The 18,426-nt window shown below is 40.0% G+C and overlaps 1 protein-coding gene across 1 annotated transcript; it reads right to left on the reverse strand.

Annotated features, from left to right (window-relative positions):
- Positions 1-2,650: 2,650 nt before the first annotated feature.
- LOC146669057 (uncharacterized) lies at positions 2,651-8,913 on the reverse strand. Its single transcript, XM_085405476.1, has 2 exons — positions 7,415-8,913; positions 2,651-6,059 (listed from the first exon to the last, which is right to left on the reverse strand). Exon 2 carries the CDS (start codon positions 4,766-4,768, stop codon positions 3,086-3,088), a length of 1,683 nt encoding a protein of 560 aa, XP_085261602.1. The 5' UTR covers positions 4,769-6,059; positions 7,415-8,913; the 3' UTR covers positions 2,651-3,085.
- Positions 8,914-18,426: the final 9,513 nt, after the last annotated feature.

Genomic DNA, 18,426 nt, shown 5'->3' on the forward strand with positions numbered 1-18,426 from the left:
CTTATAGAACTCAAGGTTCCCGTGCTGGGAAAACAGGTTTTGCAGCTGTTTGAGCTAAGATTTCCAAGTTATTCACATAATGAAAACCTATACTTTGTTTCGGTCGAGTTCCCCATTCAAATGCATGTAACAGTGAGAAACGCACTGTCTTGGCGAAAGAAAGCGTTTTTGTACAACTTCATAGAAATAGCTGTAACTTTTGATAGAAAACTCGGATACACATGTTCATGGCTTTATCTTATAGAACTCAAGGTTCCCGTGCTGGGAAAACAGGTTTTACAGCTGTTTGAGCTAAGATTTCCAAGTTATTCACATAATGAAAACCTATACTTTGTTTCGGTCGAGTTCCCCATTCAAATGCATGTAACAGTGAGAAACGCACTGTCTTGGCGAAAGAAAGCGTTTTTGTACAACTTCATAGAAATAGCTGTAACTTTTGATAGAAGACTCGGATACACATGTTTATGGCTTTATCTTATAGAACTCAAGGTTCCCGTGCTGGGAAAACAGGTTTTGCAGCTGTTTGAGCTAAGATTTCCAAGTTATTCACATAATGAAAACCTATACTTTGTTTCGGTCGAGTTCCCCATTCAAATGCATGTAACAGTGAGAAACGCACTGTCTTGGCGAAAGAAAGCGTTTTTGTACAACTTCATAGAAATAGCTGTAACTTTTGATAGAAAACTCGGATACACATGTTCATGGCTTTATCTTATAGAACTCAAGGTTCCCGTGCTGGGAAAACAGGTTTTACAGCTGTTTGAGCTAAGATTTCCAAGTTAGTCACATAATGAAAACCTATACTTTGTTTCGGTCGAGTTCCCCATTCAAATGCATGTAACAGTGAGAAACGCACTGTCTTGGCGAAAGAAAGCGTTTTTGTACAACTTCATAGAAATAGCTGTAACTTTTGATAGAAGACTCGGATACACATGTTTATGGCTTTATCTTATAGAACTCAAGGTTCCCATGCTGGGAAAACAGGTTTTGCAGCTGTTTGAGCTAAGATTTCCAAGTTATTCACATAATGAAAACCTATACTTTGTTTCGGTCGAGTTCCCCATTCAAATGCATGTAACAGTGAGAAACGCACTGTCTTGGCGAAAGAAAGCGTTTTTGTACAACTTCATAGAAATAGCTGTAACTTTTGATAGAAGACTCAGACAAACATGTTTATGGCCTTATATTATAGAACTCAAGGTCTCCGTGCTGGGAAAACAGGTTTTGCAGCTGTTTGAGCTAAGATTTTCAAGTTATTCACATAATGAAAACCTATACTTTGTTTCGGTCGAGTTCCCCATTCAAATGCATGTAACAGTGAGAAACGCACTGTCTTGGCGAAAGAAAGCGTTTTTGTACAACTTCATAGAAATAGCTGTAACTTTTGATAGAAGACTCAGACAAACATGTTTATGGCCTTATATTATAGAACTCAAGGTCTCCGTGCTGGGAAAACAGGTTTTGCAGCTGTTTGAGCTAAGATTTCCAAGTTATTCACATAATGAAAACTTGTACTTTGTTTCGGTCGAGTTCCCCATTCAAATGCATGTAACAGTGAGAAACGCACTGTCTTGGCGAAAGAAAGCGTTTTTGTACAACTTCATAGAAATAGCTGTAACTTTTGATAGAAGACTCGGATACACATGTTTATGGCTTTATCTTATAGAACTCAAGGTTCCCGTGCTGGGAAAACAGGTTTTGCAGCTGTTTGAGCTAAGATTTCCAAGTTATTCACATAATGAAAACCTATACTTTGTTTCGGTCGAGTTCCCCATTCAAATGCATGTAACAGTGAGAAACGCACTGTCTTGGCGAAAGAAAGCGTTTTTGTACAACTTCATAGAAATAGCTGTAACTTTTGATAGAAGACTCAGACAAACATGTTTATGGCCTTATATTATAGAACTCAAGGTCCCCGTGCTGGGAAAACAGGTTTTGCAGCTGTTTGAGCTAAGCTTTCCAAGTTATTCACATAATGAAAACCTATACTTTGTTTCGGTCGAGTTCCCCATTCAAATGCATGTAACAGTGAGAAACGCACTAACTTGGCGAAAGAAAGCGTTTTTGTACAACTTCATAGAAATAGCTGTAACTTTTGATAGAAGACTCGGATACACATGTTCATGGCTTTATCTTATAGAACTCAAGGTTCCCGTGCTGGGAAAACAGGTTTTACAGCTGTTTGAGCTAAGATTTCCAAGTTATTCACATAATGAAAACCTATACTTTGTTTCGGTCGAGTTCCCCATTCAAATGCATGTAACAGTGAGAAACGCACTGTCTTGGCGAAAGAAAGCGTTTTTGTACAACTTCATAGAAATAGCTGTAACTTTTGATAGAAGACTCGGATACACATGTTTATGGCTTTATCTTATAGAACTCAAGGTTCCCGTGCTGGGAAAACAGGTTTTGCAGCTGTTTGAGCTAAGATTTCCAAGTTATTCACATAATGAAAACCTATACTTTGTTTCGGTCGAGTTCCCCATTCAAATGCATGTAACAGTGAGAAACGCACTGTGTCAAGGGTTGACAATTTGTTCAAACACAGTAAGAGAGAAATGAGACACTGGCAGACCGACTCAGAGTTTCAAAGACGTGCGCACGGGTGAGAGTCTCTGAGTAGACTAACACACCGAGCACCGTTTACTCGCTTTATTTATAAGGCAAAATGGGTTACATAATACTTCCTCTTTCAACTGAAGAGGGGAGAGCTCAGGCATTGTCTTAGCTATCTAACTTCTGCACACAAACTGAAAAACAACGACACAGCAGTATTCATGCTTATCTGACATCGCAGACACTGAAGTAAAGAATGCATGTATATGTCCTGTCTTTGTCAAACATCTCACACACTTAAGCAAGGAATACATTGTGTTCTTTTCAACAGTAAGCTTTACCGTGTGAAAATATATAAACACTTGATTATAAGGCATACTTGTTTCTACTTGATTATACTTTAATGATTTAACTAAAATAAAAATTCTCTTAACATTCCCTCCTGATGTTAATATATTTCACATGTTTTACTCAATGCATAGTCACTTGTTAGTCACATTTTCAACTTGCACGTCATTCAGTGAAATAATTAAACAACAAGCTTGTCAAGATTGTCATAGAGATTTTCTTCTCTCTCTCCCACACTCAGCATACCATACTGACGATAGGGATCCTCCATAACTGACTGAGCCAAGACATGGTTTCCTAACATACGCTTGAACATGTTTGTCATTATGCTTCTCAGACATGGGATAATACAAGCAATGAAAAGGCAAAATAGTAACATCACACTGAAAAGGGCCAACAGGCCTTTAATCAGTAGAGATTTCCAAGAGCCGCTCAGCAGCCAGTCCCACCAACCTTGAGTATCGGTAACGTAGTCCTGCTGCTGAGCGTCTCTCAGTTGTTTCAAAACATTCAAAGCATTTGTCATGTTTAATGAATGGATGTTATCAGGTATGTAGGTACAACATGTAGTGTTAAACAATACGCAGAGACCACCTTTCTCTGCGAGAATGATGTCTAAAGCCACTCGGTGCTGCATGACAGTGATGCGAATTGCATCAATTTCTTCATTCTGTCCTTGATTAATGCGGGTTGAAGCATTTAAAAATAATCCAAAACGATAGTCCAGGGTTTCTATCCGTAGTGCGTGTTTCCCTACTCCTATCCATGGAAACAAAGCGTGTATTACCTTCTGGCTCTTGGTCCAGAGTTTGAAGTCATCTGGTACATCAGAACCAAGATATGGATCATGGGGCTTGAGGCCTGTGCTACGTTTAGCTCTGGTGTTGCTGTTCACTGACATCTTAAAGGTGTGGTCAGATACCAGAACAGGGGCACAGAGTCCGGTGCTGTTTGGTGGCAGCATGAAATAGACTTTCAGGCCACACGCCCAAGCTGCGCCCTGTACCCAGTATGTACCTGTCGATGAGCCGATGCCATCCCAATCTGGTGCCGCCAGGATCATGGAGCAGTTTCGGTTTTGTCCTAATTTCTTCAGACCCTGGGGCGTACCTGTTTGTCCGGTTGCTCCTGTGAAGTTAAAGCACACTGGGTGTTGTATGTCAGGTGGCAAAACAACTGAGAATGATTTCAGTTTTCTATGGCTGACGTTTATATGCACCCAGTAGGCTTCATTGCAGGTGTAGTTTATATTTGGGTACTGGTGGGTGCAGTTTGTTATGTTGTAGATTAAAGACTTTACACTCTGTGGGACTATATATTGTGTAGTGTTGTGGCATGTGTTGCTGTTTTGGTCCTTTATGGATCCACCTATCACCATCACAGGTTTTCCTGGTGTTGAGCAGGTCCCGGTAATGGCTTTGTCATATATGCAGAGTGCTTCAGCCTTGGTTGGGGGTTTTCCATACACTGTGGCATGGAGTGCTGTCGTGGGCATATGTGAGCAGACATAGCAGTTTGCGGCATTGTCTTCTCTGTGCACTCTGTCATGGACATACCGGTACCATGCATTGTTCAGCCACGGGTGGTTGTGTTCTTTGTCTATCTCCTTCAGGTGCGAGTTGTCGTGGGTCCACCTCTTAGGTCGGAGAATAATTGGTACTGTCTTGTGGGTTCCACTGGGCATCAACCAAAAGAGTGTCGTCATCAGGAGGATAGCCATTAGACAGAATATGTAGCACATGAGTAGTTTTCGTTTGATGTCACAAGCGCCCAAGCACAACAGCTTTGGGGCTGGAACTGGTGCTAGCATTGATTCTGAAGCTGGTTCTTCTTCTGGATTTATCAGGTTGTTTTCCTCAGTCATCTTGTTGAGATTTTATTCAGGCGTCCCTGGTGTTATTATTGGTTCTGCTCTTCGGTGGGATAGGTCAGTCTGATCTTCAGGGCGACCAGGCACACCCGAGCTCCCACGTGAGTAGCACTGCCGAGGAAGCACAGGGCGGGAAACCCGTTCAGCCCTGTCCTCCAGCAGGGGTTCACGTAAGAGTCAGGGGAACCGGCGTCTTATTGTGGTGCAAACACTTTCTTCACGTGGGATTGATGAATCCACGAAACTCGTTCGGCTATCTTACACGCTGTGGGTGTGGTAAGTAGCACCTGGAAGGGACCTTCCCACTTTGGAGCACTCCAGTTTTTCCGCTGGAGGACTTTAATCAGAATCCAATCACCGGGGTTCAACCTGCAAGAAACTGAAGAAAAGTCACTCGGCAGTTGATTGCTTAATCTCACTTCTTTATTCTCAAATAGTTTTGTCATCCATTCTGCCATTGTTGTTTCTGCAATAGATTTATTAATTGGCTCACTCATTATGGGGAGTGGAAAATGTCTGCCATGTACGATTTCAAATGGCGTTAGACCACCTGTTCCTTGAGTTATTCTCATCCATAATTTAACCAAGCTTAGACATTCAGGCCAAGGTTTTTTAGTCTCTTCCATACATTTCCTCAACCTTTGTTTAATTGTGCCGTTAGTTCTCTCGACTAATCCTGCACTTTGTGGATGATAAGAACAGTGATGTTTTATGCTGAAGCCTAAAGCTTCAGAAACTTTACTTATTACTTCATTTACAAAATGTGTGCCATTGTCTGATCTTATCAGAGATGGAATACCGTACGTTGGAATAAAATGATTACATAGACATTTTGCTACTGATATTGCATCTGCTTTTTTCACTGGGTATATTTCTGGCCACTTGGAAAATACATCAATTATCACAAGTGCATATTTGGAGGATTGTGATTCATTTAATTCTATGAAATCCATGTGGACAGTGTGAAATGGATGCGGTGGTATAGGGAAATGCCCTCGCTTTGGACGTAGATTTCCCTGTGCGTTGTGTCTTTGGCAAATCATACATGTTCTGATAAACTCTTGTGCTGAACTTTCAAAATTTTTTGTATAGAATTGTTTATTAAGAATATTAATCATCCCTCCTGATGACACATGAGTTTTCCCATGTGTCACTAAAGCAGCAGTTCTATGCAAAGATTTTGGAAGCACTGGTTTGCCATTACACATCATAAGGTTGTCTTTTAATTCTGCTCCATCTTTCACCCAAGATTTTTGTTCACTCAGCGATGCTGTTTTCTGTGCATCTGCTAGTATTTCTAAAGGTATTAGATCTATGGTTTCTGTTGTTAAAACATCAATTTGTTTTTCTGCAGCTGCTTTTGCTGCTTTGTCAGCAAAGTTATTTCCTCTCGTAATTTCTGTGTCATCCTTTTGATGAGCTGCACATTTGCATAGTGCTAATTCTTTTGGCAACGTTATTACTTCTAATAGCTTTTTTAGAAGGTTTGCATGTTGAACTGTGTTGCCTGAGGAAGTTGTCATTCCTCTGTTATGCCATATTTTAGCGAAATGATGAACTGCTGAATAGACATATTGACTGTCTGTGTAAACATTAACACTTTGACCCTTATATAAAGTACATGCTCTGATGACTGCGGTTAGTTCTGCGCTTTGAGCAGAGTTTGAGGAGCTGAGAGCTTTTGCTTCTATCACTTTATCAACAGTTGTGACCGCATAACCCACACAATTTCTACCGTGAATGTCTTTTGACGCTGAGCCGTCCACAAAAACATTACTGAAACTGCTCTGGGGGGAGCTGTATATATCAGTGCGAGGTTTTGTATCTTCCTCTAATTTTTGAATGCAACAGTGTTGTTCTCCGTCCAGAGAAGTCGGCAAAAGTGTACTTGGGTTTAGCTGGCCACACTTCTCTATTTTTATGTGTGATTGTGTAAGTAGAATCCCCACATAAGAAAGTTGTCTTGCATGCGTGAGGAAAGAGAGGTTCGCTTGGAGCAAAATAGAGGTCACTGCATGTGGGACTTTGATGATCAATTTATGTCCTAGAACAATGTCTGCACATTTTTTAACTGCCTCTGCTGCTGCTGCGCATGCCTGAACACAGGTAGGTAATCCAGCAGCTACAGAGTCAAGTTTGCATGAGTAGAAAGCTAATGGACGTTGTTTTTCTCCAAAAGCTTGAGTTAAGACTGCTTTCATATACCCTCCTGCACCATCAACATGGAGAACGAAAGGTTTTCCATAGTCTGGTAATGCTAAGACGGTACATGTCTGCAGTGCTATTTTCAAATCAACGAAAGCTTTTTCTGCTTCTGGAATCCATTGTACTTTGTCTTTTAATGCTAGATCTTTACCATAAATGAGGTTCTGTAGTGGTTGAGCTAGTAATGCGTATTCTGGAATCCAGCATCTACAGAAATTGCACAGTCCTAAAAAACTCATCATTTGTTGTTTAGTTACTGGTTTTGGGGCATTTTGGACTGCTATCTTTCTGCTCTCTAACAGCTGCCTGCCTTGTCCTGTCAATTTGTGGCCAAGGTATGTTACTTCCTGGCTCCACAATTGCAGTTTATGCTGTGACACTTTATGGCCTTGCTCTGCGAGATGTTGCAAAACTGTTAATGTGTTTTCTTTGCACTCATCTTTTGTATGGCCTGTGATCAATATATCATCTACATACAACAAGAACTGCCCTGGGGCAGGGAGCGTACAAGATGACATTGATTTTCTCAAAGCCTCTGCATACAGAGTTGGGCTATTCTGGAATCCCTGAGGCAACCTTGTATAAGTATACTTTTGATTGTCAAAGGTGAATCCGAATAACTTCTGTGAGTCAGGGTGCAGAGGTACAGAGAAGAAGGCATTGGACAAGTCTATTACAGAGAACCACCGTTCTTTTGGTGTTACTTGATTTAGAATTGTGTGTGGATTTGCAACCACTGGAGGTATTTGCTCTGTTACCTCATTTATTGCTCTTAGATCATGAACTAAGCGATATTTTCCTGTATTAGCCTTTTTTACTGGAAAAATTGGTGTATTACACGTGGCTTCATTAGTTTTCACGAGAATACCTGCTTTTTGCATCTCTGCTATGACTGGTCTGATACCTTCTTTTGCCTCTGCACTCAAGGGATATTGTGGTTTTACAGGCCTATATGAGGTTGTAGTTTTCACCACTACTGGATCTGCTCCTTTTATTAGGCCTACATCCGTGGGTCCTTGAGACCATAATGTTTGTGGCAGCTTCTCTAGTTCTGGATGTGCTTCAATTGTTAATACTTGTCATTCATCTTGCTCTGTTGTGGCTAAATGTGTGGCTGGTGTGGCTGTCACCGGCCAACACAGCGTTAGCCTCATGCACCCAGTTCTACGGCCTTTTTGCCAGTCCTCACACTCTATTTTGTCATATCTGTCCATTTCTACATTTCTCAGCACTGTGCCTAACTCAGACCAAGGCGTTTGGTCGTTGCGTGCAACAGATACATGAGGGTTGCATATCTTATTTAAGCGCTGCACTGCATCTGTCTGTAACACTGAGCATACTGCATTACCACTCTGTGTCACATACAGGTGTTGTAGGACTAGTTTTTGCGGTCCTAGTCTGTGCACTTGTTGATCATAAATTTTGTCTGGACCTGGGACATATTTATACCACAAGGTGTTGTGATATTTTGCTGGGTCCTGTCTATGTGAGTGCTCAGGTAAGTACATATTAGCTTTGGCCTCTAATGGTTCAAGTTTTGGTAAATCTAAGGCCCAGTAATAATTTGGCTCACCTAAACCTTCACAAACAAAAATATCTTCAGTTTGGCTCTGACTTTCAGAGAGTAGGAGTCTGGCTTTCATGCCACTTTCTTCAGGAAAAACTCCTATTTTTAATTTTGTTAAAGCATCTCTTCCTAACAAATTTAGTGGACAAGATGGATCATAGATGCACTGATTTTTGCAGGCACGGCCACTATCTCTATGTGACATAAAAAGGGGGTCGGTTAGATGCTGTTTTGTCACATGTCCTGAGGCTGATTTCACGATTAAGGTATCTTTTGAAGAGGTTAAATTTGGGACTTCTACTGTTAGGACAGTTTTACAAGCACCTGTGTCGCAAAGGAATTTTATTGGGACCCCGTTAACGTGCACTATAACGGTGGGCTTTGCTTCTGAGCCTAACAGCAGTTGTTCAATGTTGTAAACTTCCCCTTCACTTGTTTCACTTCCCTTTTCTTGTGCTAGTCATTCATCACGGCGTCTGCGCCTGTCATCTCCACCTTCCTGTTCTTGGCTTACATTTCTACAGTTTCGAGCAAAGTGCCCGATTTTACCACAGTTATAACATCTCATATCTCTTCTATCTCTTCTTTGTCCTGCTTTTTGCTTTCCCCTACTTTGCTTAAAACCTGCCGTGTGTTGCTGTCCTGAGAAGGCTATAAAGCCTGTCTCTGGATCAATCATGAAAACTCCTTCTGTTTTTTCTTTTTGTTTTTGAATTTTGACTGCATGCTCAGCATATTGTAGGGCTTCAGGCAAGGTTCCTGTATTTTGAGTGACCCAGTGTTTGTCTACATGTGCTTTTATCTTAGGCAGTAGACCATTTAGGAAGGCATTTTTTAATTGTTGTTGAAAAGCAGACAGTGGATCGGCATCATAATTTAGCCCTGAGTTTTGTCTGAAAACTGGGCGTAGGCGATCCAAATAGTCTGATGCTGTCTCTCCTTCCTTTTGTTTGCACTCTCCTATCTTTCCATAATCTGGCCTTGGGGCTAAAATAACTTCTATTCTGCCATACAAGTTATTAAGCTCCTGTATTAATTGGGGAGTGTCTGGCCCCAACACGTCACCGTTTAAATCATTTCCTGTAAATTGACCTCTAGCTCTAGGAAGACTTAAACCTAATAAATCTTGAAAAACTTGATGCATCTCATGACCATTTAAACCCCACCCCTGACGGATCAATTCCACTGCATCTCGCCACGGCCGGAAGCCTTCTTTAAGGGGTGGCACATCTTTTAGTACATTCTCTCTGTCTTTATGAGACCAGGGTCGGAATGCATAAATTAAAGGCTCACCGTCTACTGGTATGACTCCTTGGGCGTCTGGGGGACCAGTGGGTTGACCGTACCTGGGGTTAGATAAGGCTACCATTGGAAACTGACCTACAATTTCTGTTTTTTTGGAATGACCATGCTTAGTCATAAGATCAAGTTGTTGTCTGGCCTCCATATAGGGATTTGAAACAAAAGGTTTGTGAGGAGAGCTTACAGGAAGTGCTGACGTAAGGTTAGGTGCAGTTGCTGCAGGCTGTGCAGGCTGAAGAGCATAAGGAGGGGGGTACGGTTTTTCTTCTCCTGCAGTTTTCTGTTTATCTTTAGTTTCCTGCTTTTGGGCACGTTTAGCAATGCGTTTATCGTTTTCTACCATCCACGCCTTGAAAAGGTGCCATTCTGCTAAGCGTTTTGCTTTTTTCTTTTGGCTCTTTTCCTCAAATAATTCTTTTTGTAAAGCAGCCTTTAAAGCAGTTATTGATTCTTGATTGCATTTGCCTTGCCAGGCTGGGCAATAAATTTTATGTGGATTTCTCCACCTATTTGCACTGACTCTTCCTGCATTTGGACAGTTTTTTTCCAACCATCCTTCATCTGCTGTTAATTTTACTTTAGTTTTAGAGTTACCCATTTTGAACTAATTACGTCAGAACTGTGACACCTTCTTTGGCATGAAAAAGTGAGAATGGGTTTTCGATAACAGCCTTCTACTCTCCCACTAATTGAGAGAGCGGTTATCAATTTTACGTGATGAAGCACAACCCTTTTTTCCACCTTTACCAATACGTGAGTGTACACAGGAAAACAGTTTGAGAAGTGGTTCGACCGCGTATTGGGTCGTAAAAACAACTCACTCCTCACAAACAAAGCGCGTTTCTATGATTTTTATTGAGATTTTCCGTAGGCCTATTTATTTGTGTAACACCTTCACCTTCAGCCACTCTTCTTGAGTGACCGGAAACCTGTTCCGTTGCAGCCACTCCCAGAGCGACCGGAACTTTTAATAGCGATTTTTCTAGAATTTCGCTCTTGCCTGTCGTCTTCTTAGTCCCGCATGGACACTGAGATCTGTCGGCGTACCTAGGTTTACACACTACTTAAAGGAAAATCTCAATATCAACGTATTTTAGCGCTTGGTGGAATGCGTGTCATATTCACCTCTACTGTGGCGCTGCGTTTTAAGGTGTGAAAATATATAAACACTTGATTATAAGGCATACTTGTTTCTACTTGATTATACTTTAATGATTTAACTAAAATAAAAATTCTCTTAACACACTGTCTTGGCGAAAGAAAGCGTTTTTGTACAACTTCATAGAAATAGCTGTAACTTTTGATAGAAGACTCAGACAAACATGTTTATGGCCTTATATTATAGAACTCAAGGTCCCCGTGCTGGGAAAACAGGTTTTGCAGCTGTTTGAGCTAAGATTTCCAAGTTATTCACATAATGAAAACTTGTACTTTGTTTCGGTCGAGTTCCCCATTCAAATGCATGTAACAGTGAGAAACGCACTGTCTTGGCGAAAGAAAGCGTTTTTGTACAACTTCATAGAAATAGCTGTAACTTTTGATAGAAGACTCGGATACACATGTTTATGGCTTTATCTTATAGAACTCAAGGTTCCCGTGCTGGGAAAACAGGTTTTGCAGCTGTTTGAGCTAAGATTTCCAAGTTATTCACATAATGAAAACCTATACTTTGTTTCGGTCGAGTTCCCCATTCAAATGCATGTAACAGTGAGAAACGCACTGTCTTGGCGAAAGAAAGCGTTTTTGTACAACTTCATAGAAATAGCTGTAACTTTTGATAGAAAACTCGGATACACATGTTCATGGCTTTATCTTATAGAACTCAAGGTTCCCGTGCTGGGAAAACAGGTTTTACAGCTGTTTGAGCTAAGATTTCCAAGTTATTCACATAATGAAAACCTATACTTTGTTTAGGTCGAGTTCCCCATTCAAATGCATGTAACAGTGAGAAACGCACTGTCTTGGCGAAAGAAAGCGTTTTTGTACAACTTCATAGAAATAGCTGTAACTTTTGATAGAAGACTCAGACAAACATGTTTATGGCCTTATATTATAGAACTCAAGGTCTCTGTGCTGGGAAAACAGGTTTTGCAGCTGTTTGAGCTAAGATTTCCAAGTTATTCACATAATGAAAACTTGTACTTTGTTTCGGTCGAGTTCCCCATTCAAATGCATGTAACAGTGAGAAACGCACTGTCTTGGCGAAAGAAAGCATTTTTGTACAACTTCATATAAATAGCTGTAACTTTTGATAGAAGACTCGGATACACATGTTTATGGCTTTATCTTATAGAACTCAAGGTTCCCGTGCTGGGAAAACAGGTTTTGCAGCTGTTTGAGCTAAGATTTCCAAGTTATTCACATAATGAAAACCTATACTTTGTTTCGGTCGAGTTCCCCATTCAAATGCATGTAACAGTGAGAAACGCACTGTCTTGGCGAAAGAAAGCGTTTTTGTACAACTTCATAGAAATAGCTGTAACTTTTGATAGAAGACTCAGACAAACATGTTTATGGCCTTATATTATAGAACTCAAGGTCCCCGTGCTGGGAAAACAGGTTTTGCAGCTGTTTGAGCTAAGCTTTCCAAGTTATTCACATAATGAAAACCTATACTTTGTTTCGGTCGAGTTCCCCATTCAAATGCATGTAACAGTGAGAAACGCACTAACTTGGCGAAAGAAAGCGTTTTTGTACAACTTCATAGAAATAGCTGTAACTTTTGATAGAAAACTCGGATACACATGTTCATGGCTTTATCTTATAGAACTCAAGGTTCCCGTGCTGGGAAAACAGGTTTTACAGCTGTTTGAGCTAAGATTTCCAAGTTATTCACATAATGAAAACCTATACTTTGTTTCGGTCGAGTTCCCCATTCAAATGCATGTAACAGTGAGAAACGCACTGTCTTGGCGAAAGAAAGCGTTTTTGTACAACTTCATAGAAATAGCTGTAACTTTTGATAGAAGACTCGGATACACATGTTTATGGCTTTATCTTATAGAACTCAAGGTTCCCGTGCTGGGAAAACAGGTTTTGCAGCTGTTTGAGCTAAGATTTCCAAGTTATTCACATAATGAAAACCTATACTTTGTTTCGGTCGAGTTCCCCATTCAAATGCATGTAACAGTGAGAAACGCACTGTCTTGGCGAAAGAAAGCGTTTTTGTACAACTTCATAGAAATAGCTGTAACTTTTGATAGAAGACTCAGACAAACATGTTTATGGCCTTATATTATAGAACTCAAGGTCTCCGTGCTGGGAAAACAGGTTTTGCAGCTGTTTGAGCTAAGATTTTCAAGTTATTCACATAATGAAAACCTATACTTTGTTTCGGTCGAGTTCCCCATTCAAATGCATGTAACAGTGAGAAACGCACTGTCTTGGCGAAAGAAAGCGTTTTTGTACAACTTCATAGAAATAGCTGTAACTTTTGATAGAAGACTCAGACAAACATGTTTATGGCCTTATATTATAGAACTCAAGGTCCCCGTGCTGGGAAAACAGGTTTTGCAGCTGTTTGAGCTAAGATTTCCAAGTTATTCACATAATGAAAACTTGTACTTTGTTTCGGTCGAGTTCCCCATTCAAATGCATGTAACAGTGAGAAACGCACTGTCTTGGCGAAAGAAAGCGTTTTTGTACAACTTCATAGAAATAGCTGTAACTTTTGATAGAAGACTCGGATACACATGTTTATGGCTTTATCTTATAGAACTCAAGGTTCCCGTGCTGGGAAAACAGGTTTTGCAGCTGTTTGAGCTAAGATTTCCAAGTTATTCACATAATGAAAACCTATACTTTGTTTCGGTCGAGTTCCCCATTCAAATGCATGTAACAGTGAGAAACGCACTGTCTTGGCGAAAGAAAGCGTTTTTGTACAACTTCATAGAAATAGCTGTAACTTTTGATAGAAAACTCGGATACACATGTTCATGGCTTTATCTTATAGAACTCAAGGTTCCCGTGCTGGGAAAACAGGTTTTACAGCTGTTTGAGCTAAGATTTCCAAGTTATTCACATAATGAAAACCTATACTTTGTTTAGGTCGAGTTCCCCATTCAAATGCATGTAACAGTGAGAAACGCACTGTCTTGGCGAAAGAAAGCGTTTTTGTACAACTTCATAGAAATAGCTGTAACTTTTGATAGAAGACTCAGACAAACATGTTTATGGCCTTATATTATAGAACTCAAGGTCTCTGTGCTGGGAAAACAGGTTTTGCAGCTGTTTGAGCTAAGATTTCCAAGTTATTCACATAATGAAAACTTGTACTTTGTTTCGGTCGAGTTCCCCATTCAAATGCATGTAACAGTGAGAAACGCACTGTCTTGGCGAAAGAAAGCATTTTTGTACAACTTCATAGAAATAGCTGTAACTTTTGATAGAAGACTCGGATACACATGTTTATGGCTTTATCTTATAGAACTCAAGGTTCCCGTGCTGGGAAAACAGGTTTTGCAGCTGTTTGAGCTAAGCTTTCCAAGTTATTCACATAATGAAAACCTATACTTTGTTTCGGTCGAGTTCCCCATTCAAATGCATGTAACAGTGAGAAACGCACTGTCTTGGCGAAAGAAAGCGTTTTTGTACAACTTCATAGAAATAGCTGTAACTTTTGATAGAAAACTCGGACACACATGTTTATGGCCTTATCTTATAGAACTCAAGGTTCCCGTGCTGGGAAAACAGGTTTTGCAGCTGTTTGAGCTAAGATTTCCAAGTTATTCACATAATGAAAACCTATACTTTGTTTCGGTCGAGTTCCCCATTCAAATGCATGTAACAGTGAGAAACGCACTGTCTTGGCGAAAGAAAGCGTTTTTGTACAACTTCATAGAAATAGCTGTAACTTTTGATAGAAGACTCAGACAAACATGTTTATGGCCTTATATTATAGAACTCAAGGTCCCCGTGCTGGGAAAACAGGTTTTGCAGCTGTTTGAGCTAAGCTTTCCAAGTTATTCACATAATGAAAACCTATACTTTGTTTCGGTCGAGTTCCCCATTCAAATGCATGTAACAGTGAGAAACGCACTAACTTGGCGAAAGAAAGCGTTTTTGTACAACTTCATAGAAATAGCTGTAACTTTTGATAGAAGACTCAGACAAACATGTTTATGGCCTTATATTATAGAACTCAAGGTCTCCGTGCTGGGAAAACAGGTTTTGCAGCTGTTTGAGCTAAGATTTCCAAGTTATTCACATAATGAAAACTTGTACTTTGTTTCGGTCGAGTTCCCCATTCAAATGCATGTAACAGTGAGAAACGCACTGTCTTGGCGAAAGAAAGCGTTTTTGTACAACTTCATAGAAATAGCTGTAACTTTTGATAGAAGACTCGGATACACATGTTTATGGCTTTATCTTATAGAACTCAAGGTTCCCGTGCTGGGAAAACAGGTTTTGCAGCTGTTTGAGCTAAGATTTCCAAGTTATTCACATAATGAAAACCTATACTTTGTTTCGGTCGAGTTCCCCATTCAAATGCATGTAACAGTGAGAAACGCACTGTCTTGGCGAAAGAAAGCGTTTTTGTACAACTTCATAGAAATAGCTGTAACTTTTGATAGAAGACTCGGATACACATGTTTATGGCTTTATCTTATAGAACTCAAGGTTCCCGTGCTGGGAAAACAGGTTTTGCAGCTGTTTGAGCTAAGATTTCCAAGTTATTCACATAATGAAAACCTATACTTTGTTTCGGTCGAGTTCCCCATTCAAATGCATGTAACAGTGAGAAACGCACTGTCTTGGCGAAAGAAAGCGTTTTTGTACAACTTCATAGAAATAGCTGTAACTTTTGATAGAAGACTCAGACAAACATGTTTATGGCCTTATATTATAGAACTCAAGGTCCCCGTGCTGGGAAAACAGGTTTTGCAGCTGTTTGAGCTAAGATTTTCAAGTTATTCACATAATGAAAACCTATACTTTGTTTCGGTCGAGTTCCCCATTCAAATGCATGTAACAGTGAGAAACGCACTGTCTTGGCGAAAGAAAGCGTTTTTGTACAACTTCATAGAAATAGCTGTAACTTTTGATAGAAGACTCGGATACACATGTTTATGGCTTTATCTTATAGAACTCAAGGTTCCCGTGCTGGGAAAACAGGTTTTGCAGCTGTTTGAGCTAAGATTTCCAAGTTATTCACATAATGAAAACCTATACTTTGTTTCGGTCGAGTTCCCCATTCAAATGCATGTAACAGTGAGAAACGCACTGTCTTGGCGAAAGAAAGCGTTTTTGTACAACTTCATAGAAATAGCTGTAACTTTTGATAGAAGACTCGGATACACATGTTTATGGCTTTATCTTATAGAACTCAAGGTTCCCGTGCTGGGAAAACAGGTTTTGCAGCTGTTTGAGCTAAGATTTCCAAGTTATTCACATAATGAAAACCTATACTTTGTTTCGGTCGAGTTCCCCATTCAAATGCATGTAACAGTGAGAAACGCACTGTCTTGGCGAAAGAAAGCGTTTTTGTACAACTTCATAGAAATAGCTGTAACTTTTGATAGAAGACTCAGACAAACATGTTTATGGCCTTATATTATAGAACTCAAGGTCTCTGTGCTGGGAAAACAGGTTTTGCAGCTGTTTGAGCTAAGATTTCCAAGTTATTCACATAATGAAAACTTGTACTTTGTTTCGGTCGAGTTCCCCATTCAAATGCATGTAACAGTGAGAAACGCACTGTCTTGGCGAAAGAAAGCGTTTTTGTACAACTTCATAGAAATAGCTGTAACTTTTGATAGAAGACTCGGATACACATGTTTATGGCTTTATCTTATAGAACTCAAGGTTCCCGTGCTGGGAAAACAGGTTTTGCAGCTGTTTGAGCTAAGATTTCCAAGTTATTCACATAATGAAAACCTATACTTTGTTTCGGTCGAGTTCCCCATTCAAATGCATGTAACAGTGAGAAACGCACTGTCTTGGCGAAAGAAAGCGTTTTTGTACAACTTCATAGAAATAGCTGTAACTTTTGATAGAAGACTCAGACAAACATGTTTATGGCCTTATATTATAGAACTCAAGGTCTCCGTGCTGGGAAAACAGGTTTTGCAGCTGTTTGAGCTAAGATTTCCAAGTTATTCACATAATGAAAACTTGTACTTTGTTTCGGTCGAGTTCCCCATTCAAATGCATGTAACAGTGAGAAACGCACTGTCTTGGCGAAAGAAAGCGTTTTTGTACAACTTCATAGAAATAGCTGTAACTTTTGATAGAAGACTCGGATACACATGTTTATGGCTTTATCTTATAGAACTCAAGGTTCCCGTGCTGGGAAAACAGGTTTTGCAGCTGTTTGAGCTAAGATTTCCAAGTTATTCACATAATGAAAACCTATACTTTGTTTCGGTCGAGTTCCCCATTCAAATGCATGTAACAGTGAGAAACGCACTGTCTTGGCGAAAGAAAGCGTTTTTGTACAACTTCATAGAAATAGCTGTAACTTTTGATAGAAGACTCAGACAAACATGTTTATGGCCTTATATTATAGAACTCAAGGTTCCCGTGCTGGGAAAACAGGTTTTGCAGCTGTTTGAGCTAAGATTTCCAAGTTATTCACATAATGAAAACCTATACTTTGTTTCGGTCGAGTTCCCCATTCAAATGCATGTAACAGTGAGAAACGCACTGTCTTGGCGAAAGAAAGCGTTTTTGTACAACTTCATAGAAATAGCTGTAACTTTTGATAGAAGACTCGGATACATGTGTTTATGGCTTTATCTTATAGAACTCAAGGTCTCCGTGCTGGGAAAACAGGTTTTGCAGCTGTTTGAGCTAAGATTTCCAAGTTATTCACATAATGAAAACCTATACTTTGTTTCGGTCGAGTTCCCCATTCAAATGCATGTAACAGTGAGAAACGCACTGTCTTGGCGAAAGAAAGCGTTTTTGTACAACTTCATAGAAATAGCTGTAACTTTTGATAGAAAACTCGGATACACATGTTTATGGCTTTATCTTATAGAACTCAAGGTTCCCGTGCTGGGAAAACAGGTTTTGCAGCTGTTTGAGCTAAGATTTCCAAGTTATTCACATAATGAAAACCTATACTTTGTTTCGGTCGAGTTCCCCATTCAAATGCATGTAACAGTGAGAAACGCACTGTCTTGGCGAAAGAAAGCGTTTTTGTACAACTTCATAGAAATAGCTGTAACTTTTGATAGAAGACTCAGACAAACATGTTTATGGCCTTATATTATAGAACTCAAGGTCTCCGTGCTGGGAAAACAGGTTTTGCAGCTGTTTGAGCTAAGATTTCCAAGTTATTCACATAATGAAAACTTGTACTTTGTTTCGGTCGAGTTCCCCATTCAAATGCATGTAACAGTGAGAAACGCACTGTCTTGGCGAAAGAAAGCGTTTTTGTACAACTTCATAGAAATAGCTGTAACTTTTGATAGAAGACTCGGATACACATGTTTATGGCTTTATCTTATAGAACTAGGTTCCCGTGCTGGGAAAACAGGTTTTGCAGCTGTTTGAGCTAAGATTTCCAAGTTATTCACATAATGAAAACCTATACTTTGTTTCGGTCGAGTTCCCCATTCAAATGCATGTAACA

Source organism: Rhamphochromis longiceps, linkage group LG5 (genome assembly GCF_057381845.1).
Source record: "Rhamphochromis longiceps isolate RC_006_pf linkage group LG5, R_longiceps_female_GT1.1, whole genome shotgun sequence".
NCBI classification, from domain to species: Eukaryota; Metazoa; Chordata; class Actinopteri; order Cichliformes; family Cichlidae; genus Rhamphochromis; species Rhamphochromis longiceps.